Source organism: Haliaeetus albicilla, chromosome Z (assembly GCF_947461875.1).
Source record: "Haliaeetus albicilla chromosome Z, bHalAlb1.1, whole genome shotgun sequence".
Lineage (NCBI taxonomy): Eukaryota > Metazoa > Chordata > Aves > Accipitriformes > Accipitridae > Haliaeetus > Haliaeetus albicilla.
Window position 1 is genome coordinate 66,886,911 of NC_091516.1, and position 26,583 is coordinate 66,913,493.

At 39.9% G+C, this 26,583-nt stretch overlaps 1 protein-coding gene and 2 non-coding genes across 3 annotated transcripts; all 3 read left to right on the plus strand.

The window, feature by feature from the left end:
• The first annotated feature begins 418 nt into the window (after nt 1–418).
• COX7C (cytochrome c oxidase subunit 7C) lies at nt 419–3,055 on the plus strand. The gene is made up of 3 exons (XM_069775864.1): nt 419–611; nt 1,714–1,859; nt 2,961–3,055. Exons 1-2 carry the CDS (start codon nt 537–539, stop codon nt 1,828–1,830), a joined length of 192 nt encoding a protein of 63 aa, XP_069631965.1. The 5' UTR covers nt 419–536; the 3' UTR covers nt 1,831–1,859; nt 2,961–3,055.
• LOC138684007 (small nucleolar RNA Z39) lies at nt 1,246–1,308 on the plus strand. Its single transcript, XR_011323494.1, has one exon. It is a non-coding gene; the product is annotated as a small nucleolar RNA Z39 (small nucleolar RNA).
• On the plus strand, nt 2,246–2,307 carry LOC138684006 (small nucleolar RNA Z39). Its single transcript, XR_011323493.1, has one exon. It is a non-coding gene; the product is annotated as a small nucleolar RNA Z39 (small nucleolar RNA).
• Nucleotides 3,056–26,583: the final 23,528 nt, after the last annotated feature.

Genomic DNA, 26,583 nt, shown 5'->3' on the forward strand with positions numbered 1-26,583 from the left:
ATCGTCGGGCAGCGACCTCTATTTCTGTAGCACTGTAGAGATTAAGCGCGGATTTCGACTCACGCCTCCGCCGCTTTGCCACTCTACAGAGAAGCGAAGATTCAGGATCTCTACTTTACAAGCTGACCTGTGCTATTCGCCAGATTAGCCCGAGGTAACACACTCCCACTGCCATAATTGCTGTCGCTTCCTTTTCTCACGTCTAAACTGCTCCACCGCCTGCCGGGCCGCACCTGACGGAACAGCTCCGCCCGCCCCAGGCCCGAGAGAACGCCGGGCAACCGACAAAATGGCGGGCGGGGGTGGAGACCGGCGGGAGGCTCCCGCCTCTGAGGCGCAGAGCGCGTCCAACCGCAGGTCGCGGCTCGGGACCACGTGACGGCGCGGCACTACAACTCCCATCATGCCCCGCAGAGGCAACCATGTGACCCTCTCTCCCCCCGCTTCCGGTTCCGCCTGCTGCTGCCGGAAGGCGCCGGGTGTGCCGCGGGAAGGTCGCGCAGGGGAGAGGGTCGCCGGGCTGCCCTGTCGGTACCATGCTGGCTGCCGGTGTCCGCAGGTTTACCACCTCCGCCCTCCGCAGGAGCCACTATGAGGAGGGCCCCGGAAAGGTAAAGTGTGGGAGGAGGTCCCGGGCCGCCGTGGCTGTGGCCTGAAGGTCGCAGGAAGGGGGCCTGCGGCCGGGCTCGGGGGGAAGATGGCGCGGGGGCCTGCCTCGGGGTGGGGAGGGAGGGAGGGCGGCGGTTCGCCGCGGGGGGAGGGCAGCGGTTCTGTGGGCAGAAACGTGTCCTTGAAGGACGCTGCGCTGGCAGCGGTCGCCCGGCCCGCGGGCAGCCGGCGGCAGGCCTAGCTCAGGGGCGAGCCCCGCCGCGGCTCCCGGGTGAGGGACCGGGGGAAGACCGGGAGATGACTGCTGCAGAGAGGGGTCACCGTGAGGGTGTTGCTGAAGCCGCAGCGGGGGCCTGCCCTGGCTCGCCGTAGGCGCCGAGGGTGAGGCGCAGGCCCGCCCTGGCTCGGGCGTCCTCAAGGTGAGCTTCTCGCTCGGTGAGCCCCTGTGAGGGGTTCTGAGGCCTCAGCGACCTGGATGGCGTTGTGAGGAGCGGAGTAACGGCTGCCCTGTTGCCGGTGCTCCAGCTGGCGTTGGGTGGGCTTTGGGGTCTCGTGGTACTGCTCTTGCAGCCTCAGCAAAGCGAATTGTGGTGCGAAGGACTTCAGTGTCCTTCCGTGCAACCTTCTGCTTCAGTGGTACAGATGATGAGCATTGCAGTATGAGGCGCAACAATGATACTGTAAACGCTTTCTGATGTACCTTGTGCTTAAAGGGTTCTCTCAAGTCCTACATTTCAAAACCAGTTTTACATACCTAATGAAGGTGGTTAAATATCAGAACAGACTGCTTAGAGATTCTATGGGGCCTGTATCTGCAGGGGCATTTATACTTGACTGGATGAGGCCTTCAGCACACTGGCCCTGCTTTGAACTGGGGGGAGCGGGGAAGAGTGGACAAAACTACCTCCAGAGGTCACGTCGAAGCTATTATTATAATTACTGTACTTCCTTCCTTGAGTGGAAGGGAAATTGTTTTGAGACTGAATATTTATTTTGTCAGTTTGACTCCATCTGTTAGTGCTCTGAACTTCTCACCAATTTTAAGTTGACAAGGAAGTACTTACTGTATTGATTGCAAAACTAAAATTAATTTTTCTCTTCTAGAACCTTCCATTTTCTGTGGATAACAAATGGCGATTACTCGCACTAATGTGTGGATTCTTTGGAAGTGGATTTGTCGCCCCTTTCGTTATTGTCAGACACCAGCTTCTTAAGAAATGAAGAGGACAGACTGTAACTGTGCTAACTGGGTAACTGATTTTGTTAGGTTTCATAGCATAGTGGAATCTGGTCAAAACTGAGCTTTAAAGAGTCTAAACACATCTAAAACCATTCTTAAAATTTTCAGCCTTTCACAGTCCAGGTGCTTAGAGCTGTGGTCTGCAGTTGCATCAAAACTCAAATAATGAATAAGTTTAAGTTTGCTTCACAGGGCTGCTGCACTCTCATTGACTTGTGAACTTTGGCTCCCCAAAGGCCATGCCTTTCTGACTGCAGCTTCTTGATAGTCTACAGCTGGGCTAACAGACAGAAGAGTGCTACTGATTTGATACAGATAATAACTATAACCAAAACCATGTCTACCTTCTTTGAGTAAACATAAAGCTACACTTCATGTAATCTATAGGAATAACTGGCATGTGTGATGTGAACAAAAGAGTATGAGAAGCTGTGATACTGTAAACGCTTTCTGATGTGCCAGTTAAAACTCAGTGGAAAACAAGATTTCTTGTGTGTTCAACCATGTCAAAACAATCACACCCTCTACATACAACATTCCTGACAATTTATAGAATAAAGTCCACTTAATATAAACTCATTAACAGCAGAAATTATTTTAATTGATGTTTGCTGATGATCTTAACAGGCAAGGCAAGCCTCAGACATAGTTCGGACTGTGCAGGCATGCCATTTCCAGTTGAAAGGCTGCTTCACTTTATCTTAATCTGTTTCCACTTTGGAAGTACCTGGTATTGTCAGCTCTATAATATGAGAAACAATAAATCTTTTTCAGCAGCTGGAATGACCCAGGTAGTTCTTGGAAGGAAATAACAATCCTCACTGGAATCTCATAATTGGAACAAATTGAAATAATTTATGTAATTCCTTTGCCAGTCAGATGTTTTTGGCTCCCTAGACAAAGGAGAAAAAAAAAACACCAGACTTGTATGGAACTTGAGCATTTAGAACTGTATGATTTCACATCAGTCAGGGCCTCTGCTACAAAAGCATGTGGTGGATGAAGCAAAGCCCATCAAAACTCTAGTTAAAGCATATACTTACAGCTTTTCTAGGTTCAGAGGTAACAGAGTTCTTAAATTTGTTAATGGGTTTGTTTTTTTGCCTTGCAGAGTTGAAGTCTTCTACACAGCATCTTTCAATGGAAAAAGGATAGCTGTAATTGTGTACCATGCTGGATGTGACTAAATAAAACCTTAAATCTGAAGGTCTTGGGCTGTGCGCATTTTGTGAAATTCCTGAATGCTTTTGACAACTGGTATATACTGAGAACCCCTTCAAATTGCAGTGTATTGATATTAAATTAAACACTATCGTCTTCACGTATAAAAATAGAGGGTTGGAAAAATTGCATGTCAAAACTGAAGTTGGGCTTAACATTTTTAGCTGGATAGATGTTTAAATAGCTTTACTAAGCTATGCGGTCTTCTCAAACACTTTAGACTACTCACAGAATATGACCTGGGATAGATTATAACCAATGAGAATCACAGTGGGTATGCTGTCACCATGATCCATGCTGCGGAATTATCTTCAGTACTTTGGGGTGATCAGTTGAGAACATTTTATTTAGCTTTGCTTCCACACTCTGCTAAAGAGCTGCTGTTACTAGGTCTCTGTAGTGTGCTACATTATTGTTGCTCTAAGGAGAACATATGCGTTGCCTGGCAGATTTCATTAGGCTTCAGGCTCTGATGATGAGGTAGCCTGGAAAAAGGGTACAGCAGTAATAACTACCACTCTGACTGGAAAAAGAATTATTAATATTCTATAACTATTGATAGCTTTCAGTTTTTAGCTGTAGCTTTAGCAGAGGGTCATGCCTAATGTTGGGGCCTGTGTAATTAAAGGTAGTCTAGGAGCTGTGAAGAATGCTGTCAGGATACTTCTACCAACTTGAATATGACCACTGTTTAAATTAGTGGCCCTGTTGAGAGCATGAGTAGGAACTCGTTTTCACATCTGGTTTTCTTGTGACCACCTTATTGGCTGAAGACATGGGGTACGAAAAGTGCTGGCATAACACTGTAATGGTTTCTTCACCCTTGCAGATAATGCTGTTAGGTGGCAAGTATTGAGTTGCTTTCCATCAGTGAGGTTTTCTGGTTTACTTTTTTCACCTAAAACACACCCTTCTGTAGCATGGTGCATTTAAGGTAGCTTGCAACATCTGTCAATCAATGAACTGAATGGTTGTTTCACAGAAGTTCAGGTTCTGTTGGTATAGTTCAAATCTATACAAATACTAGTTATCAAACAGCATCAGCACAAGTGTGTATAAGAGCAATAAAATACTATTTGTAACAGAATAGCTTTTGGGTGCCACATTTCTTTTTTTAGGGGTGGCTTTAAAATGCTAATGACTAGTGTTTGAAGAGCCTGAGCTCGGAACAAAACAGAGTAATACTGTCTGTTGCTACAACTTCCTCACTAGAGCTAAAAGGAAGCTTAATGAAGCATGGTGATTTTGATCAAAGGACCAGCAAAGGCTGCAGAAAAGTGGCAGTGAAGAAAGGAAGACTCAGAGGAGAGACCCCAAACTATAGTGGGTTCAGATTGTAATAATGCTTTATGGCTATAATTGAGGTATAATTATATGGTATAATTTGTTTCTTAATGTACTTTCTGTCTGCAGAGTAATGCCTCTCCACAGAGACAAACAGCGTGTCTCCCTGTGCCTCAGAGCAAACAAACTACATGTATGTGCTGTAGGTGATATGAGAACAACGTGCCAAGACAGCTAGGGAATCTAGAAAAGGTGACAATTTCTTGGTCTAGGTGTTGGGATTTCCTGGAAGAACTTGGGTACTATAAAAAATTTTTTGCCCTTTTTATGCAAAAATCAAAATGGGAGCTGTTAGGTGATGAAGTCTCATTTGCCTCCTGTAGCAGATGAGCAAGTCAAATGTCTGTTGCACAAGGTAAGTCCAAACAGAAGCCTGCTACAGAATCACATTTCTCTTATGGATCATAAATGTAACTTCCACCGTGTATTTATTTGTACCTAACTCACTGTGTTTGTTCTTAAGTTTAACTTGGTTTATTTTGTTCGTTAATTTTCCCCCTTACTCCCAAATCCTTGATGTATTTGAAAAGAGTAAGCATCATCTCTGAAGGTTTATCTTGCGGGCTAGGCAAAGAGTAAGCATCATCTCTGAAGGTTTATCTTGTGGGCTAGGCAAACCAGTTCCTTTAGTCTGCATAAAATAAGGTCGTCTTTGTGAATATCATCCCCTTGTCTGTACTTTTTCTTTGAGCATGGGTGGTTAAACTTAAACCAGTTATTTTTAGATGAAATGTTAGAGACTTTCTTCTCTCATGATGTATTCTAAACCTGTAATCATCTTTTTTCACAGTGTCGTTACACTGATAGATCGTAGTTATTTAGGAACAGAGAGGTTCTGGGGGCTACTAGTTAAAAGAAGTTTTCAAATTATGACCCTGTTTCCAAGCCTGCCACCAACAAAATTATTGATATGAATCACAACACCCATAACCTTTCATCTCCTGCTGGTTTACTTAATTTCTATTGCTGCAACTGTAAGGCATGCTCTGGGGGATGATCTGAATCTCTACTGTGCTGATGGTTGTCTTCAAGCTGTTACCTACTGTATGCTCCCCCTTTTTTTGTGCCAGTAAGAGTCACAGAAAAATTAAACCACATCAGCCCTGCTTTGGATAAGTTAGCTGACTAAATGTGTCTTGTTAGTCATAAACTATCATTCCATAAATCTGTGTTCATGGTGTCCCACTATTAATTCATCTTCCCTTGAAAAAGACAGTTTAGTACCATTTTGTAGCCCTTTTAATCTAATCTGCTCAGTTAGTTCTTCCAAGATTTCTTGAATATAGGTTAAGTACACTTGCTGATTTTGATCTGTGCATTTCTCCAGTTTTTAGCGTGTATTTTTAATGTAACACCTGCACACTGTAAGTTTCAAAATGAGTAGCTGTATTCTCCATTCATTGCAAACTCTGTGTTAGAGTTACGTGCTGCCAAAGCTGTAATTAGTCCCTTTAGAATTGGACTATTTCTCTGCATGACTTTCTTGGGCAGTTTACAGTAATTTTCAAGCCCCATCAGTAATCAAGTCCGTAAGTTCTCTGTCTGGTATAAGTAATTGGTTCCCTTAGGTTTTCAGAACTTTCACTTCCATAATAGAAACACATTAACAGATCTGTTTTCATCTATCTTTCTGTTAATGCGAGCTGGGACAGTCTGCGTTCTAGCCAAAGGCATTTTTTACTACTAGATTATCTAATCTCATCACTGCTCAATAAAGTGAAGTCTAAAATTCTTCATTTGGTTGCTTGGCTGGAAAATACTGGTTGTCATTGAGAGATATGTAGCTCATATTATTAATATCAAATATTTGACCATGTTTAATTTCACAGAGGCACAGCTCCAGATTGTATTTATTTCTCTGCTGTTATGAGAAGATCACTGCTTATAGCCAAGCTTGGTTTTCAGAGCACATGTCAGAGCCTAGAGCACCTTCCCTCCTCAACAATTTTTTTAATTTATTTATTTTACTGCTACTCCCCAAATTATGTTGGTCTTAATCTTTTCTGTTTTACCCGTTCTGTGGTTTCCTATTTAAGTCTTCCTATTCTTTTTTTTGCTTATTGACTGCTAAATAGGTAAGCCAGAGAAACCCAGGTAGATACACCTATTACTAACCACGGCTGGTGGCATCTCTCAACTCTTTTCTTCTATGCTTAGCTCCACAGGGTGGAAAAGCTATCCATGGCAGCAAAATGCATGGGCAGGCCAAATGATCTCTGGTGGGAAACATTGTGCTGGTCTCAGGGAGCAATGCTGTGGATAAAATAATTTTAAAAAAAAGTCCAATTTGAAATATTAATGCATGACTTCAAGAGGTGCTGAGCCACTCAGTCTTCTGTTTACTTCACATAATGGGACTAGCCCAGCTCTACAGCCTGACAAGCTCTACCCTGTCATCCCCCAGCACAAGTTAAGGGATAGGTTAGCTGATTTTGTGACCCTGTTAAGTACCAAGTGTTTGTTGACCTCAAAGGAACCAGGTTCTCATCTGAGAATGAGTTCTCTAAACACATTCCCACCAGAGATACTAACATCGAAATACCCAGCCCTGAGTGATTCCAGAGATGGAAGTATTGCTATACATATGTAAGAGCCAACTGATATTTAATGGTAATAAGTGGGATTAGATCAGATTCATTAAAAAACAGGGGCTGTAGAATTAAGTTGTTCAAAACATGACAGTATGTTCCATCACAGCTATATAATAGTCTGAGTACCCAATGAAATATTTATTTTTAAAATAGCCTTTTCGGTTCCCTTTAAGGCACCTTGACTTGGTAGAAGATAAATCAGTTGAAAAAACAAGAGGTAGAAAAATAAAACACAGTCTTGATGTTATAGGCAAAAAGCAATATGTAAGTTGTGCTTCTCTATCATTAAAATTGTATGAAGGAAACAAGAGACGGTGGTTAAAGGACATCTGGGAAATAACACTTCTGTGTGAATGATAATATTTTTTGCTTGCTAGATGCCAATTTTAAGGATCACCTTTTATGGTCCCTGATTTTTCTCCAGTTTTTTTTCTTATAATTTTCCCCTTCACAAATTCTGTTTTGGCTCAAACTCAAAATAGTTTCACTTTGTTTCCAGAGAGGATCACACTTCAGCATTTTAATTATTTTGGATATCGGTAGTCTTCAAGCAGTTTCTCAATTAAATCTAATCAGACATGGTTTAGATGTCCTTATGTTTTAATATTTGGAATGTTTCCAGTTTGGGGATCTTTCTGTCTTAGTCTGGAACATTACTTTTTCTCATTTCATAAACACAGCTGGACATTCACAAAATCTTTACAAAGTGCTCTGAAGATATCAAATGAAGTATTTTGATGGAGAGAGGAAGAGGGAGTGTATCAGAGGTTAAAAATTTTTTGAAATAACAAATGGTGAATGTTTGACACACAGGATGGCAAAGCCACGCTTCACTTGTTTCTTCTACATGTTTATATTATATATCTCAGAGATGTACAGAGGTAGCGAGTTCTTAATCAACGTGACAGATAAAATCCAGTGCTGACAACTGCAAGGTGGTAGTGGGGCAATTTAAACTCTCATGGAGGTGAGGTATCCTGAATGATTTGTGATCACTCTAGCAGAAGATGCCATTGTGGACTGCTGAACAAAAACATCTGCTCAGTGTACAGTGGCAATAAAAAGACAAGGAGGATGTTAACCTCTTCTACAGAAAGGGATGGAAACCATAACTGCAGAAATCACAGTGCCATTGTATACATACAAGTGGTGTGCCATTCCTTGAACACCACATGGAATTTTCTTATTCTACCCAGATTACTGAAGGACATGAAAAAAAATGTAAGTTTCAGACAAGGAAGGGTTTCAACATGAGGAGAGAAACTATTAGAACTCTTTAGTTTAGAAAAGAATGAGAGGAAAAAGCGATCCTCTCAAAATCATTCACATCTGAAAAATATTACTAGTCCCAATGACAAGAATTCACTGTTGTGACTGCTGCAGTGGGTTAGGGGCTGAAGAGGATTTGTTTGTTAGTTAGTTTGCTTGTTTTTAAAGGGGGGGAAATGGACCATCAACTTTGAATTGCTCCTTCACTAAGTAATACAGGAATGAAATTTAGTATTGAATGGGAAGGGGGAATGAAGGACTTGTGTTCCATTACATTAAATGGGGTATATACTTAGATTTGATGAAAAATATTATTTTTCAAATCAAATGTTTCTGGAATTTCTGATCAGCAATTAATTTACAATGTATCCTTTTCAGATCCAGTTTTCAGAAAGCAATGGGCATTAGATTTTTTTTTTCCAAAAGAACAGAAGTTGCAGGTTTTGTTCAGTTGTGCCTTGAAGCATTTGGTATTAATGCATGTTGGAGATAGGATAATGGATTTGATGAACCACACTTCTGAACCATTGTGGGCAACGCTTACATAATAGATTGCATATTAGTACAAGAGAAACCTGGGCTAAGTTTTTTCTTGCTTTAAATTCTTGATGACCATTTGAAGTGATATGTTGCCCTATACAATAATTAGAGTATGAGTTACTTATGAAAATTACGTTACAATATTTTTACTGCTAATTAAATAGTAGAGTAAAATTCAAAATCTTTTCTAGTACACATTGTCAGCTACTCCTTTGCTTTTTGTGGTTTTTGCTGGCCTGAGATTTTTATTTCTGTCTGAGGAACATGAAACAATTTAGAGATTTATAAACAAATTGGGCTTGAGGAAGAAATATGAAAGTAGAGATGTTGTTGTCATGACAACCAAATTAGCAGCCGTTCTTGTTGAACAGAAGCAATGGATGAGAGCTCGGACAGTATTGCACAGGCTAACACATGAAAATTATTTTTATGCTTTAAAGATAAAGGTCATACATACATTGCATTTCATTACCTTGGCTGATTTCCAGAATCTCAGTGTAGTGATATCGGTGGGTATTATTTAAAAAATTAAATAGAATTGTTAGGGGAAGAAAGAAAGAAAAAAAAGAAAGAAAATAATAGAAAGAAAGAAAGAAGTCACTAACTTTTCTGCCTCCATGTAGAAGGAATTGATTGTTCTCAATTTCATGAACAAGAAAATAAAGTTACAGAAAGGTCAAATGATACACCCACTAAGTCATAGCAGAGCTGGGATACAGCTCTGTCCAGTGCTATAAAAATATTCCTGCTTGTTCTCACCTCAGTGGGGTATGTTACAAGCTGTAAGAAGTATGTGTAATCATTATTTTCACACATGAAAATATGTGTGATGGAGAAAAATAGATTAAGTCTCTGGATTGTTTAACTGGAAATTGTAATGGGTATCAGAGGAATATAGTAACAGGTTAATTTATTGTTACAGGTATTGTAATTATATCTTCAATTATCACAAAAAGACATAGGTAGAAAAATGGGAAGAATGCTGTAAGTTTAGGGTGTATGGTACTGGAAACACAACTTTGAAATAGCATTGACTTGTTTATGGCAGATGAAAAGACAGCAACCGTAAAACCCTCTGTACAGATGGGAATGCACGCAATTAATCACTGTTCCAATTGAATAAAACATAAAGGTAGAATTGCCCCTCCTCTGCCATATCCATAGGTTTTATCAGAGGCAGCTGTGCTAATGGCCTGTTCCTGTGAACTCCAACCTCTGACTGACTCACTAACCAGCTTTTGTTTGCTCTGATTATAGCAAGAAGATAAATGTTAGTTGCTTTCTAGGATGATATGCTCAGTAAGTTTCACTTGCATTTAAATGAGTTTAAAATAATAGTATTTGCTGGAATTAATGTGATCCACTGTTCCATTTTCTTTTTCAGTATTCCATGAATAACATTAAGTTCTTTCCTGTGGTTGTGCCACCTTTTCCATTAGCTATGTAGAGCGTGCAGCTCTTTGAAAAATGTCAGTGTATAAATAGTGTTGCTAAGAACCTAACTAAGCCAGAACTAGCAACAAAATTTGGAAATGTACCTTGCTGGTGAAAAAACAGTGCATGTAAAAATTATGACAAGTGGTGGAAGGAAAGAGCTGAGAGGAAAGAGTGTGGTCTGAGGTTTTCTTTCTTTTCTCTAAAATTTTGATTGCACCGTTAGAATTCAGAATTGCTTGAGGGTTCTTTAGAGTAAGTGTAGCAGAGAGAAGTGTTCCATGATTCTGGACTAAATGTAGTTTTGTAAAGACAAGAAGGAAGATCTCATCCTTGAGGAAGGGAAAACCTGGTAGCCACTAGCCTGCTGCATCAGTCAGGACAGATACTCGACAAAACGGGGCTTTGCAGTTAACCAAAGCTATTACCTGTTGCCTGAAACAGTGGCAGGATGGGCTGTTGAGGAAAAAAAAAAGTAAACATATACAGGTCATTAATATGAATGAGCAATTCTTCTTGCATGTGTTCATGAGCCATCCAGGTAATTGAAAGTGAAAGCTAAAGATGTGCCTCTCTAAAGGAGATCCATCTCTTTAAGACCTTGTCTTATGGAGTTTTTTTCTGACAGCCTGAAGCATTGCTGCTTCAGATTTAGGGACAGCTAATTGGAAACTTTTCTGGAAACGTGCACATCACTGTGCTCCAAAACCACGGAGGCTGTGCATCAGCTCCCCCCGCCCTCACCCCACCACTGTCACTTCTCTTTTGTGTTTGTTTTTCCAGACGTGCTGCTGTCCTCTGAATCCAATATTGCAGAAAATTGTTTTCAACCAAACAGCAGCAGTTAAGCTGTTAACTCACTATTATCTCAACCCACTGTCAGGAGCTATAAATGCGTCTTCATAGCCCAGTTGGGTGTATTTTAGTGCTAGCTTTACAAAGCTGGGGGAGGCGGGGGGGAGCTGGGGTTTTTTTTGAGAGGGCAAGAGGAAGGCTGGCAACCCCTACATAAGGTCTTCCTTTTCATATTCTGAAGTGGCAGCACAAAGGGGGAGGTATTATGCAAAAGGTTTTAGATACTGCATCATTTAACTTCTTACGCACACTTTAAGTGCCTCTGTCCAGTACATAATGAAAAAGGAGAGTACGATCACCTGACAGCTAGCTTATCTACAGGACAATTAACTAGCTGAATGCATGACTCCGAAATTACTTAAACTTTATTTAATTCTCGGTTTGACACTGCTTTCCAGTTAAAGTAGCCCTGTATCAGTTCAATTTAAATTTACCTCTGAAATCAATTTATGTAAAAAAATTTGCCAGTTAATCTAATTCTAAGTAGGTCAGCAAAAACTTAACTAATACCACTTTAGATGATAGTTCATTTTTTAAGAAGTTAATTCAGAGTAATTTTCCTGAGGTTTGCTATGTAGGCGATTCTAAGAATGGGCTGTGCAAACCCCAGAAAGCCAAGTAGAGCATCAGCAGCAGTACTGTACCAAGCACAAGGATAGCACTTGGACGCTCCCATTTCTCTGGGGCATTAGGTGCCTCACTTGTGGTCTCAAGGGGGGAACCATGCCCAAGGTAGGGGCCACGTCCTAAGGTTTTTAGTGGTTCAGTTTTCATTTCATTATAGAAAGCCCATAAATTGATAGTCAACCTGATTTTATGTGAAGGAACACTTGACTTCCAGCAATTGCTCCAGTGAGTGTTTAAATACAGTCTTATATAATTAATATTTTTTGTTTATTAGAACACAAACTCAGGTCTCGTCTCTCCTAGTAAAATGCCTATGCAACAGATACTTAAACAACCCTTGAAAAGTGGAATAGCTCTGACAGCTAGTACTGAGAGCACACCCTCCTCAGTGTACCTGAAACTGTGTGGATTAAAGCACACTCTCGGGAAGCCACTGGAGATCACCTGAAGCTGAACCTGGGTCTCATATTCTGTACAAAAGCTCCCCTGGGTGGGAAGTGACCACATACTACTTCTTTCTCCAGCTAAATTTAGATACCAGTAGCTATGCGAACACCCGCTAAATCAGGTCATGCAGGAGAGAAAATAACCGCAGGTTGTGCTTTTGAAAACAGCATTACTGTCAGATACATACTTTAAAAACTTTTTTTTTAAATTATAGGAGAGGGAAAGTACAATATGTCATCAGGGACTGAAAACATTCATTTCTTAAGCCCCCCTAGCAATTTTCAGGTAATATTACTAAATGAAACCTTTGGTATCCCTCAGAAATCAATGACCTTTGAAAAATTAGTGACCAAACAAAAGACAATTCAAGGTGAGTCTATTGACAAAAGAGAAAAAAACCAAGAATTCCAACCATCTCACTAAAGATGAAATAGTGCAGGGCACTGCTGGATGAGAGATACTAAGCCAAGGTTAAAATGTTTCACAACTGCAACAAATCACATGTAAGAAAAACTGCCCATCGAAGGATGTTTGTCCACCTGCCAGGTGAAAAAAAAAAAAAAAAAAGAGAGAAAAATTGGGACCTAATTTTTCCCAAGTATTTCTTCTCACTCCCTCAGTCTTTATGTGAATAACCATCAGTTAGTTTGTACTGGTACATCCAGCAGGTCCAAGGGCAGCATGGATGGATATGATTTTGGGGGGTGGTGGGGGTACTGAGTTGCACAGTATAGATGCAAACTACAGCCTGCCACTGCCTGCAGGGCAGAGAGCAGGCTCATGATTTTAGCACCAAAATGTGCACTGAACACACGCATGAATAGATGAACAGGTTTTGGTATCTGCATGCCAAAGAACAGAACATTTTTTATTTTCCTAAAGAAACAGAAATCAGGATTCCTATCTACAGTTTAGATGCTATGTTAACTGTTACTGAATTAAGCCATCTATAATTACAGGAGGACTTTAAAAATAAAACAGCAGCAATGGATCTCCTTATTCTGGCTCATATTTTCTATGTCTGTGATCCAAGGTACCTGGTTCTGAATACCCAATCTCAAATGATTCAGACAGGGCAATTTTTCAGAAAATGCCTGCCAACCCACTTTATGAACACCAGATCAATGCAGAGTTCAGGAAGTCATACTCCCCAAAATTAGAAATCATAAAATTAAAAATAATTCAGAAAAATTTCAGCCTGTATATTTAAAAAGATATGTTGTTGCTTACCCTTAACCCCAAACATTTTTCTTCTCAAAAATTTGTATCATCTCACTAGCCATTCTGGAAAACTACAGTTTCTCCATTTCTAGCAATAACTATCCTATGAAACTTCAACACTCGTTGCATTTGGTGCTGATGATTAGCTACCTATTTGACAATCCCATTCAACTGCTGAGACTTTAAACTTTTGCAGTCTTCTTGTAAAATGCAGAAGTACTTTAGGAGGCAATGCACCATCTGGCCTCATAATGTCTCTGTTACTCTTGCAGGATATTAAAAATTCACTGTTCCTTCCCTCTCCATCATATTCTTCTGCAGGCTCTTCTGTCACATTTAGCTACTTTTATCTTAAAAAGGCAGTAAATTTAGAAAGCATTCCAAACCCCCCAAAAAGCCAAAGCTCTATGGTACTGTCATGCCATAATGCAAATGTGGTTTTAAGCTAGCAAGGATGACACTGCTAATGTCACATAAAGATTTTTAGAGCAGAAGTAGTTAAGCGACTTTGGAAAGTTCAGATTTTCTTTACTGAGTGTTTTCAGACCTTGGAGAAGGTATTTTTATTTCTTGAAATACAGGCATATTTTTTTTAAAAAATAGACAAGTCCTGGCAAAAGTGCTGTAGGTTTTGTTTTGCCAGGGAAGCTATAAAATAGCATTGGATATATTAAAAGTCTAGCTAGTTATGAAATTCCTTTGGATTTCAAATGGACTGTAAAACTTCTGTACAAGCGGTAAAAAAACAAAATTATGTGAAAAATCATGTCAGATTTTTGTGCCACCATTTTATTTGGCTCTATTTGATGCATCTTTTCCTAGATATAGATTTTTTTCCTTTTTTATTTATGTATATGGTGGTGCACAGGTAACAGGATTTTACAGAAGTGTCTGAATTATTAGAGTTGCTCTCTGTCACACTGAAAAAAAGTATTTGTTACTTGGGAATGAATATGTACAGAATGAAGAAATTAAAACAGTTCGTAAAGCATTCCCATTACATTTACCCCTGTTCTGTAGCGCTTAGCCATAAAACCTAACTTCCCTAAAACTTCATTCTTTGCACAGAATGATTACTTACATAGCACTGCAATATCTGAATAAATATTGTCTAATTCTTACTTAATTTCTCTGCTCAGTTCAAGTGGTATCGTATAAAAGTCCGAAGGACTGCAATCATTCCCATACCTCATTTTCTCAACATGCAGTGTTTTTACATCGCTTGTGTTGCTATAATAAGTGTTACAAGTGAAAGAAAATTGAAATACATGCTCAAATGTTTGCCAAAAAATTAGATGTTCCGGATTGCTGCCAAGGAAAAGGGAAAGAATTCCCAGTCGCCATCCAGCAGATACTACCCATCCATTCAAAGAGCATCCAAAAGAGCAGAGTACTCCTTCATTTGGTGAGGCTCATAAAATTCAAGAGTACCTAAATTAGATGCCTTTTCATGTAGTTTTGTTTGAATGCTTGATTTCTCTGTAATGTCTAGAAATAATTTGTTAAATGTCTCAGGCTTCCCTGAGATACTGCTAGTGTCTAAAGCATCACCTGTCAGAAAGAAATGACCTTTCCATGAAGAAAACAATCGTTGCTTATGTCTTTTTAGATGCTGATAATCTTACGTGAGACCAACAACAACAGCAAGATTTATTGTACAAAACCCCCAAGTAAATATGCACCATCAGGTAACTTCACATTCTCTGATGAATAAACAATTCAAGTTGTAATTGTTTGTGCATTCCTGCAAATGTCAACAAAATCAAACATCTGTCATGCCAGATAAGGAAACGTGACTCATTTAATATACTTAGCACTCTACTCAGCCTTGAAAAGGTCACTCAGATTTTATCAAGCAGTGCCTAGTTTAGTGGCTTCTAGTAAATGACCATGTAGTGACAATAAAGCTATGACCGTATTTGGTTACCCTTCAAACGACATATTTGATTAAGATAACACATCATATTTAGCACAATCTGTTTAATGTTGCTTTTGGATATACTCTGACCCTTTCAATTACGACAGACTTTAACATGAAATCATTTTTACGAAAGTTATGGTCATAACCCTCAGTTTCATTCCACGAAAATAAGCAGAGCAAGCCAGAATGATCGCCTTGAAAGCCACCAATTTAAGACAACAAACAACATACAAAGACAGCATTTACTCTTCTGCCATCTTCAGTGGCAATAAACAAAATCCATACACAGTTCAATTGTGGATTGAAGCCATGAGCGACACACAGGTATCGCTCGTCTGCCAAGAGCACAAGGACTAAACACCCTTTTGATTATATTTTGGCTTCCTGCATCAGGCTCCTTGATCCAGTCCTGAATACTGGATCAGAAATGACTCATGGCAAGGGCTGCTTGTTATCCCCACTGACCTACACCAAAAGGCTGTTAGGACAGCCCAGGAATGTCTCATTTTGCACAGAGCTCTTTAGCTGAAAACTATCTTTTGAAACCGTTCCCAATATCCTTCATTATTCTCTTGTTGGCCTGTACCCAACGTAACTGCTAATTTCAATGAGAGAGAGACATTTAGGGGTGAATACGGACACAGTATGGAAGAGAGGATCATGCCTGCTTCACCAGATGGTGTGAAAGCATGGGTACAACCCCTTGGTCATTCCGTCAATTTTTTGCTTGATGGCTATTGTAACCTAACACCAGAATGTAGGGCATTGGGTCTCATTTGGCCATAAAAACCCTGACAAAATGTTAATATTCTTGATACTGATGAGTTGGCTCTGTTCCTCCTCAAAACAAGAAAACTAAACCTGAAAGATATTATTATATGGGAGATCAAAATAATCAACATATTTCACAGACTGGTTGGCAGGTTACAGTTAGTACGGAAGCACAAATGGGTTGCTCATGTCTCTGGACAGCTGGTGGGACCTGGCCCAGCAATCTTTCCTCTGTTCTTCTCCCAAGTATTTAACTCCTGAGCCAATGCTATGAACTGGCTCTAGAAATTAATTTATAATCTGTGGGGGTGATGTGGGTTGAGAAAACAATATTCTAAGAAGGTATGTACTCTGGGTAAACGTGAATTTGGAATGCTTTAGATGTCTAAATTATGGAAGACCTTTTACAAAGGAGGAGAAAGGATATGAGTTGTTCTTCCTTTCCATTCATTTCTGGCACTCGAGAGAGCCACAAGTCCCAGTGAGGATTATACTACTTACAGAATTATTTTTTTCATCCCAAAAGGATTACAAAACACTTCATGAAGTGTTAGTTTGTTTCACACCTGCCAGTAATGGGAAATACAGATTACAGCCCTCTGTGCCAAGGTTGAACACTGCTCCCCTGGGAGAGGACAAGCAGGTCCGTGTATCCAGGACATTCCTGAACGACTCCCTTGGGGAAACGAAGTTCAATTTCGGCTGATACTCAGCTAATCAAATAACCAGGCTTTGCACTGAATTGGTACTAGGGTCTTTCATTGCCTATTCCACCTGTTACAGAGTTTGAGTTGGCCTGACCTTTTCTACTGCAAATACGTTGTAGGTATGGACATGCAAGGAGAAGTCACTTCCGAGGCAGAACATAGCATCACTGTGAGGTGGTGGCCCACAGTGTCTATGATCACCCATTCACATGATTAGCTCATATATGTGCATTTGCTATATTTAGCATCCTTCATACAGACCCATCCTACAGTATTTCGCACAACAGAATTGGAGAGATGATAGATGGCAGCATGAGGGATCAAGGTATTCAACTACAGATCAGGAAGAATAATGGATGCAGGTTACACCTCTCTTTCCTGGAATCTGAATAATTGGCCAAATGGAATCTGAAATAATTTCAACAGAAAAAGTAAAGAACATCTTCAGAATGAGATCAGGTTTAATCTGCAGTGTTTCTTCAAAATCCATACAGTTGAAATACAATTATGTCTGCAGAACAGCTTCGTCCATGGACCATGGATGTTGGTCCCCATGCATGGGGAAAAATGTAGTTTATGGGAAAAGTTGTGAGTGAGTTGATGCGGAATTGATGACTTGAGTCAAGTCTAGTGGTTATAATATGGATAAGTAGAAGAAAACACAAAACTCAGAATGTGACATCCCAGGTAGCAGCAAGGCAAATAGCTTTTACCAGAAAATTAGAAAATTGGAAGATCTATAAATATCAGTTATAGGTGACACTTGAGGAGAATGTAGGCAACAACTTATGTCTCATGGTAAATATAGTAATTCGGGGGGAAAAAGTACTATTTGAAGATGTGCTCATGGTCTTTTTGGTTCCCCGTTATGGTTTGGATGTCACAGCACTGTAGTTAGAAAGACCAGCGAGCTGTCCAGTGTCTATGTGGTATGACCTTCTGCCCCTCTCCCATGCCTGGATGACTTGAAAGCCCAAAATCTGAATTCAATATCTAACTGAATCACTCCGTTCCAGTACTACCAGCAACCATCTGTTGAGCCGGAACTAAATAGTCAGCACTTCGTATTCCCATAATGGATTAAGAGTACCTTAAACAAAGAGAAGGAAATAATTTTTTGCAGATTGCATAATTCCATTGCAGAACACATTGCTTCAAAGGAATAAAACATGTGGAAGAGTTAGAAAAAGATGAGACAAATTTAAAGAGGACAGGACCATCAGTATGAAATAAACATGATGGCCCAAATAGAATGTGAACTCTTGACCATAAAACAGAAAGCCATGGGGAGTTATCCTGGGAAACGACCTGTATATAATTCTATATTTAGTACCTCTATGTAGTTCTATAATTTCCTATTTCTTATGTTCTTTTGTGTCTGCTGCTGGCTGACCTCAGAGACAGGACACTGCATTAAGAGGACCCATGGTCTGAGCCAGTAAGGACTGGCTATACAAGCAGATTGGAGTATTGCCTTAAATAACTGGTCCTTTAAGATGCACCTTTAAAAATTTAATCATGTTTCAGACTTGGCAAGTGCATGATTAATCTTGATCATGAAGATATATTTCTTTTTGTTTTATATTTTTAATCATAATTAAGGCCATTTTTCTACTCTGGGCCATATTGCTATTTCATTTACTTAAGCTGTAATGATTAAATCTAATTTGCTACTCTGTGAAATCTTAATCCTGCTGAAGACTAATGGGTATAGTACACAGTTCAGTTAAGAAACAGATTCACCACATAACCTCCATTAAGTAATTCCATTTATTTCAATAAAACTAGCTGGCATATGTAAGAAAGAATCTATGGTGGTCTTTAGTCTCCAGAAAATGATAGCATTTTTAATACAAGCACTGAAGAGATATTTTGACCTCTTCCTGAACATATGATTTCTCACAGCAAGGAGTCATGAAAATGCTCATAAAATCTGTACTCTAAAAAAAGCCACCTACATTTTGTGCTTGATCTTATTTTATAAGTACAGTATTATCCTTTTCAAATATTTGAAATGTCAGCTTGAAAATACAAGGAAAAGGGCTTCCATATCCATAGTGAACATGATTTCTCTAAAAAACAATGAAAGAAAAGCCTATTACTAATAAAGTATTCTCACTTTAATCACGTTTCCTTCATTACTCCCGTATTTTAGGTGATATAAAAAGAGGAACAATTATTGCCTTGTTCACTTTGATTTATTTGGCTCAGTGCCTCCTTACCTAGGTAATGTAAAATAAACTGTGCTACATGGGTCATTTATGATGTGATTTAATAAGATGCTTTTTATTTCTAGCCTGCAGGGAAACATATTAGTTTGCAAGCACCTGGCAAAAAAACACATTTCTTTCGCTGATTTTCTATTTTCATTCAGTAGACTTCAACCTACAAGGTAATTTAAAGCTACAATGCACAGGTTGTCATAGTGGCAATGTACGAAAACAGGACTTCAAAACCCACATAAAGAAATGGTGCCTAGATGTCAAGAAAAGGAAGGTCATAAACTACAATCTTGACCAGTTCCTAACTTCCTATGGGTATTTCTGTGTAAATTAAGACTTGTTTCATTGTCTGAAATAGGTTAATGTTTTTCCTTAACAGCACATGCTGTCTGCAAACAAAATTATATATATGTAACAGGCACCTGAGACAGACCTGGAGGTAAAAAAAAAGAGCTGGGAAATTGGTTTTCTACAGACACTCTGAATTAAAGTGGGCAAGTTTACCACACTCAAACTTACAAAAAACTTACAGGAATTTGGGTCCCATTTCTACAGCTTTTAGTATTTTTGACGATTCACTTATACCCACTCTGTGGGAATAACATTTAGCTCAACAGCATGGATGGCAAAAGGTTGAAGAAGCTGGTATTTCAAAATCATATGCAGGGATATTACATATTTTGTCAGTGGAAGAGCTGATGCTGATTACAAAGCACCACAGCTAAGATCTCACACCTGTTTCTGTTACAAGTCCCTGTGTTTTGCTACTCAAAAGTTTTCAGACATTCTCACTTGAAACAACACTGTCCACATTTAGGCTTAGCTGGAAAGAGATTCATGAGTGAGAAGAGAAAAAAACCCAACAACACATTGCACCTATTTTTTCAGTTTCTAAAAATAAGTAGCACTTTACCTCACAGCTCCATAGACAAAGAAATCTTCAGCTGTTTCCTTTTTTTTTGGCCTATTTCTTTGTCTTAGCTGTCAATGATTGAGACTCACGTATCTAGCACTGGATTATTTGTTAGGTTTATGCCCCCATGCATGCATATCTTATTTGCTAGTCTACCATCTCCTTCAGAGTTAAAGACAGAAGTATGAAATCTTTTGCTGTTGCTTGAAAAAATCCCAAGCAACAAAACAAAAAAGCCCTACCAAGTGCGTACCTAAAGATGAAGTCCTGAAATTGAGCCTATATAGTCAACTGAGTTTTAGAAATGCGGTAGTCCAACCACATGAAGGAGGTGGGGACTCTGAAGAAGTGGTGAAGGCATCCTTGTGAGGCTTTTGGGAGGAATTTAACCAACAATGCAAACTGGTGAGAATAGCACTGCTGCTTGTCAGTCCCCCCATGTAATTTAGATGAGGATGGCAGGAGTACACATAATTTTAGCTGTAGTTTATGAGACACCCATGGATGTCCTAATGTATAATGAGAAGAGGTACAATGGTAGAAACTACCGACGGCTTAAAATCATCTCCCTGTAGGTGAGAATCTCTGTAGCTATGCCCGTATAGTTGCACAAGCAGCACAGATGTGGGATGTCATGATTTGCAAGGGCATAAATACAAGTACCATCAACATTTCTTTAACATACAGCCTTTGGTGTTGGTACATTAGTACAGTTGATGAAGATATCATGCCTGGTACCACACCAGTGTACAGCCCTATCTCTCACAAAACAAGCCGTGCAGACCTCTGCTGCTGTGTCTCTGCACAGTCATGATGAGGCATATTCCTCTCTCATTTTACACTCTCTCTTCTGACGATATGGCAGTGGAGTTCCAGACCTGTCATCACCACCCTAGAGACTGACAGCCATCTCCTCTAGATTTAACACACATGGAACCAGGCAGTTTTGTTTGCAGACGCCAACCAGACGAGAAAGGATCCTTCTACAGCATGCAAGAATTCTAGTATTATCCTGAGCAGAAATTCAAATTCCAGGTTTCCAATGGTGTTCTTCGAGTTTTTTTAGGTCAAAAATATGCAAGTCTCAGAAGCACACCAACATGCTTTGTAGTATACAGGTAAAGGTTTAACTAATTTCCAGTTAAAATTGTTTTCTCAGGAGGCAAGGCTATTGAGGCAATTTTTGTTTCTGCTACTGCAATGATAACGTCTGATGTTATGTCTTCTGAAAGTATTTATGCATGTGAAGTAAAGCACTTACCTAATGGGATACCGGGTTAGTACATCAATTTAGTGACATAATCCATAAACATTTCTCTTTCATAAGCTCTTGTCACATTATCACTGATTATTTAGAAAAAAACATTAATGTTGTATGACATCTTTACCTATATTATTTTTAGCCTTAAGTGCAGTTAAAATATGCTGAGGAACAAGGACATAAGGGAGCAATCCGAGGCAAGACTGGAAATGGAATAATTGGAACCGCTTCAAAGCTCTTGCAAGTTGCAACTCTATTTCACAAACTGCAGCCTGCATATATCTGGTCCAGGCTTGGGTGGGAAGGAACCATCTCAGTGTGCCAAGAACTGGGTTTGCCAATCCAACCAATTTGCCATGCTGAAATAACTAAAGCAGCACGGTACACTACTCAAAGAGCAATGTGGATAAAACAAAGGTAAATCAAAATTAATTTGTGAGGATGTTTTTTTAAACATTTTCAAGCAGATATGCTGAAGGTGCACATACCACTCAAGACACTCCATAAAGAAAATCTCTTTATGGATTCAAGACACTAAAAAATGTTCAGTAAAAAGATCTCTTGGTAGAATTCACCAAGAATCACACTGATTCCTCTGTAAGATCATGCTTCATTATTCACTGAAATTAGCAAAGTGAATTCTCTTAATTTTGGGGGGGATCAATTCAGACACCAGTGTATGTGTTGATGCTGCTTTTACATAGGCAACAAAAGATCATGTTTTGCTATTTTGTTATAGCAAACCTGACTGCAGTAGAAGACCTAAGGGAGCTAAGACAAATGACTATAAGAAATTATTTATGGCTAGATTTTGTCTCATCTCTCTCAAGCCTGCAACCATAGCTAGGTTTACTTTAATAAAATAATAGTAAACAATCTTAGTGTCTGGTTTAAAGGTTAGTATTGCACTTTCGGAGAATCTAATCTTATCCTGGGCTCCCTGCTGAGCTGTATTAACAGATAACAATTCCTTCTGCACCTTTTTAAAGACACTGTCATGCCACATGCAGTTCACTGAACCACTGAGTTTTGCTCTTTGTCTTTTCTTAGATTATATACATTTCATCATTCTTGGGCTTCCATCTTACATAAAGAAACAGCTTGTTCTTAGCAAAGAGCCTGCTTAAAGGCTGTGGCAGCGCACATGGCACGGAAAGCACACAACACAATGAGAAGAATGTGCTTTTCAGCACCCATGAGCATTCACTGTTTTTCATCATCATGTTAGATTAGAGAACAAGGAGATCTCTCTCATGAACAACAGTGTCTGGTGGAGTGTGTCAGTACTAGGACAGCTATTAGCAAAAGCACTTTTTAAAAGTGAAGGGAGAAATGCGGGTAAAAGACTGAGCCTGAAGTATGTAATTTAAATGTCAGAATGTGTCAAAAATATCACTGCCAAACTTGATCTATTGCCATTTTATGTAAAATTTATCCGCAGAATTTCTCCTCCAGGCAATTAGTAGCCTGCACTAAATGTTGGGAGAATGTCCACCCACCCTTCTGAATGAGACAGCAAAATGGGTTGGATGTCTGCCTTCACAAAACCAGGGACCTCTGGGGCTTCCACTGCTAAGCTAGAGCTGTCCAAGTCTGTTCTTCTCTCACTTTAGAAAAAGGAAAGGAAATATGATTTTATCGCTGACCCTGATTACACCACTGATCTTGCTGCTTCAGTGCAAGTTCATAAAAATTAGAATCATCATAACCCCTTACTTACAAAGATTGCAAAAACAAAACAAAGGTGATAAAAAGACAACTCAGGTTCACCAGATAAAACTGTACAATCTCTGCAAAGATTTCCCCAGCTAACTTAATGTGAGGCTGAATGCAGCTAACATTTATTGGCCACTGGTCAGGAACTGACAGACCTGCTGTCTTGATTGTTAACAGCTGTGGACCAAATTCTTACATCCTGCTTTAATGGCAATGACTAGATGACTTCTGAAGGCCTCTTTCAATTCCCTTACCTGTATAGTGACAATGGTTTAGTTCTGCAGTTTAAATATGGGTTCATTTATTCATGAAGAAATACTATATTCACAATTTCAGTTATAAATCCCTGTCCAAATTATTTCAGTTGCATATAGCGCAGGAGGTACTACTGTAGATACTGTTGACTGTCAGCTTAGACCGTGGTTATACAGGATGAAACCTTCCTATCCTTATTTTGGAGCGCTCACAGTGCTCAGGAAGTCAGAGTCTATTGTTATAGAAAGTCAGACTTTAAAACAGAAATAAAAAGGAGACATTAGCACTCTATTACTAAAGCTAAAGTTGCATTGTTACAAAGGGAAATCTCACAAGCATTTTTCTGTCTGTCGTTCTCACAGCGTCCTTCATTCTGGCAGAACAAGACAGATAAACTACATGAAAGGTTTCATCCTGGAGAAAGTTGCAAAGCAGCCATTTTCCATAAAGTACGGAAAAATTATTTTTCATATGTGCACAGACTTATTTATAACTCTTATGCATTTAAGGTCTTTTATTCCACCGCTTAAAAATCAGCTAGCTTACTGTTGTATCATTTCCATATTTATACCATTGTTAGTGTCAAAATGATCTGATAAGTATCTGCTGAAAACATTCTTAAATGTAGACATGTTTGACTCTAACAAGTCAGTACCTCAAAAGTTTTTATTGCTTTTTGCAACATTGAAAAAGCAAACACTTTCCTCATCAGGCAAATCACCTTATTTCCCTTATAACGACCAACATATTTGCAAGCCAATTTGACCTTTTTTTTAATGCCCCTAAAATCACCAGAAATCTTCATATGAAGAGAAACATATAATTATTTATTATCATCATATAACGCAAAGGAAGAAATTGGTGAATGTGTGTAGTAGATCCCTATGTTTGATGGAGTAGGGATGAACAAAAAGTACTAAATTCTTGTGAAGCATAGGAAACTTATATTGTGCTCCAGTGACACACGGATATTATTTTGTGCTGGCTTCTTTTCTTCACCTGCTGAATTACTCCTGTTAACAGAATGCAACAAATTCTGTAAGTTATGTAGCTGGCATTTCTCACTGCATTGCTGGAAGGAATGAGTCATAGAATCATAGAATCATTTGGGTTGGAAAAGACCTTCAAGATCATCGAGTCCAACCATCAACCATGCCCACTAAACCATGTACTGAAGTGCCTTGTCTACGCATTTTTTGAATACCTCCAGGGATGGTGACACCACCACTTCCCTGGGCAGCCTATTCCAATGCCTGACAACCCTTTCAGTAAATAAATTTTTCCTAATATCCAATCTGAACATCTTCTGCCGCAACTTGAGGCCATTTCCTCTAGTCCTATCACTAGTTACTTGACAGAAGAGACCAGCACCCACCTCACTACAACCCCCTTCAGGTAGTTGTAGCGAGCGATCAGGTCTCCCCTCAGCCTCCTTTTCTCCACACTAAACAGCCCCAGCTCCCTCAGCCGCTCCTCATAAGACTTGTGCTCCAGGCCCCTCACCAGCTTGGTTGCCCTTCTCTGGACAAGCTCCAGCACCTCCATGTCTTTCCTGTAGTGAGGGGCCCAAAACTGAACACAGGACTCGAGGTGCAGCCTCACCAGTGCCGAATACAGGGGAACAACCACCTCCCTGCTCCTGCTGGCCACACTATTTCTGACACAAGCCAGGATGCCATTGGCCTTCTTGGCCACCTGGGCACACTGCTGGCTCATATTCAGCCGGCTGTTAACCAGCACCCCCAGGTCTTTTTCTGCCAGGCAGCTTTCCAGCCACTCTTCCCCAAGCCTGTAGTGCTGCGTGGGGTTGCCGTGACCCAAGTGCAGGACCCGGCACTTGGCCTTGTTGAATCTCATACAACTGGCCAGAGTCCATTATCCAGCCTGTCCAGATCCCTCTGTAGATCCTACCTGCCCTCAAGCAGATCAACCCTCCCACCCAACTTGGTGTCATCCGCAAACTCACTGAGGGTGCACTCAATCCCCTCGTCCAGATCTTTGATAAAGATATTAAAGAGAACTGGCCCCAACACCGAGCCCTGGGGAACACCACTTGTGCCTGCAACCAACTGGATTTCACCCCATTCACCACAACACTTGGGGCTCCATCTTCAGCCCAAGCAGAGGACTCACCAGATGCAGGTGGTTGATCCAGTCTCACTGCCAGCAACTGAAGCAAGTGACATGGTCTCCTGCGAGGCCAGGACATCTTACTGCATGTTTACTTTTGGCTGCTTTACAGGACTTGCACCAAGCATGGAAATCGGTTGTGGAGGTTATGTCTTGTGACTGGATCAACATTCATGTTTTTCTGATTAATATAATGGAAACATCCCAGGACAGAGAGGGTGCTTCAGTCTCCAGGCTAAGATCAAATGTAATTCTCAGAGCTTATTAGCAACAGCTAAAGATCAGACTGATGTAACCTGGTTTGGAGATAAAAGTTCCTTTCAAACTAACACTTGTAAAATTGATCTGATTGCATGTTTCCATGTTTTTAATTCAATCAAGTAATAACCCCCCAAAAGGCTGCTGGAAATGGTTGCCCCTGACAAAATGGGGTAGCTTGCATTGCCGTTGCGTAGCTGCAGAGCTGGAAGAGAAAACTTTTTCCCAGCCCTGTGCAAGCAGGGTGCTGAACCGCTAAACGTCTCACACTTGTTGCAATCATATTTATATTGCTTTCCTCAGAAAGAAAAGAGCAGAAGCTTTATCTTAAACTTGCTACAGACCAGTGAGAATTTAGCATAAGTATATACTGAGCAGAAGTGATTTGTCCTTTCTTTGGTACACTAAGTATTCTGCAAGTCTCATAAATAATTTTTAAAGCTACCTACTGTGATAAAATATGCAGCCAGGCTCTGACTAAAATACTGTGATATACTGATATTGAGAGTTCCATGTCTTACGACACATTTTCATTCTCTTACCTGATACCTTCCCACCTCCCTTCTAATTCCCATGAAAATTTTGAATTTGTTTATTGTGTAACATCCATCACAGAGTTTACAATATGTAGATTATTACCAGCAGGATGGCTGCATTTAAATTAACATACAAAATACCTTGTGTACAGACAAAGAGTGATATGCTCATCTTCTCTGAGAACATTAAAACAGTGAACTTGACCATCTTATCTTGTTCAGTCATTTTATTAGTGTTGGGGTTTTTTGTGGAAAACTACAGTATAATGTTAGTCTCTGTGAGATTATATCTTGACTTTCCTTCATTTTCCAGCAATTTATTGCAGACCAGAATAAATTCAAAGTATAAAACCTGCCTGTCTCAGACATAACATTGTGTCAGATAATATCGTCTTAGTAAATATTGTTTTTTCCTGAAAAAATAATAATGGACTATACCTTATCCTGAGAAAACTCAGGAGTGCAGATATTCCCAGATCTATGAACTTGGGGGAA

Bases quoted from the DNA above. Each gene is read 5' to 3' on its own strand.
- COX7C (XM_069775864.1), top strand. From the start codon at position 537: ATGCTGGCTGCCGGTGTCCGCAGGTTTACCACCTCCGCCCTCCGCAGG. The intron at 612-1,713 runs GTAAAGTGTGGG...TTTCTCTTCTAG, and splicing joins ATGAGGAGGGCCCCGGAAAG to AACCTTCCATTTTCTGTGGA.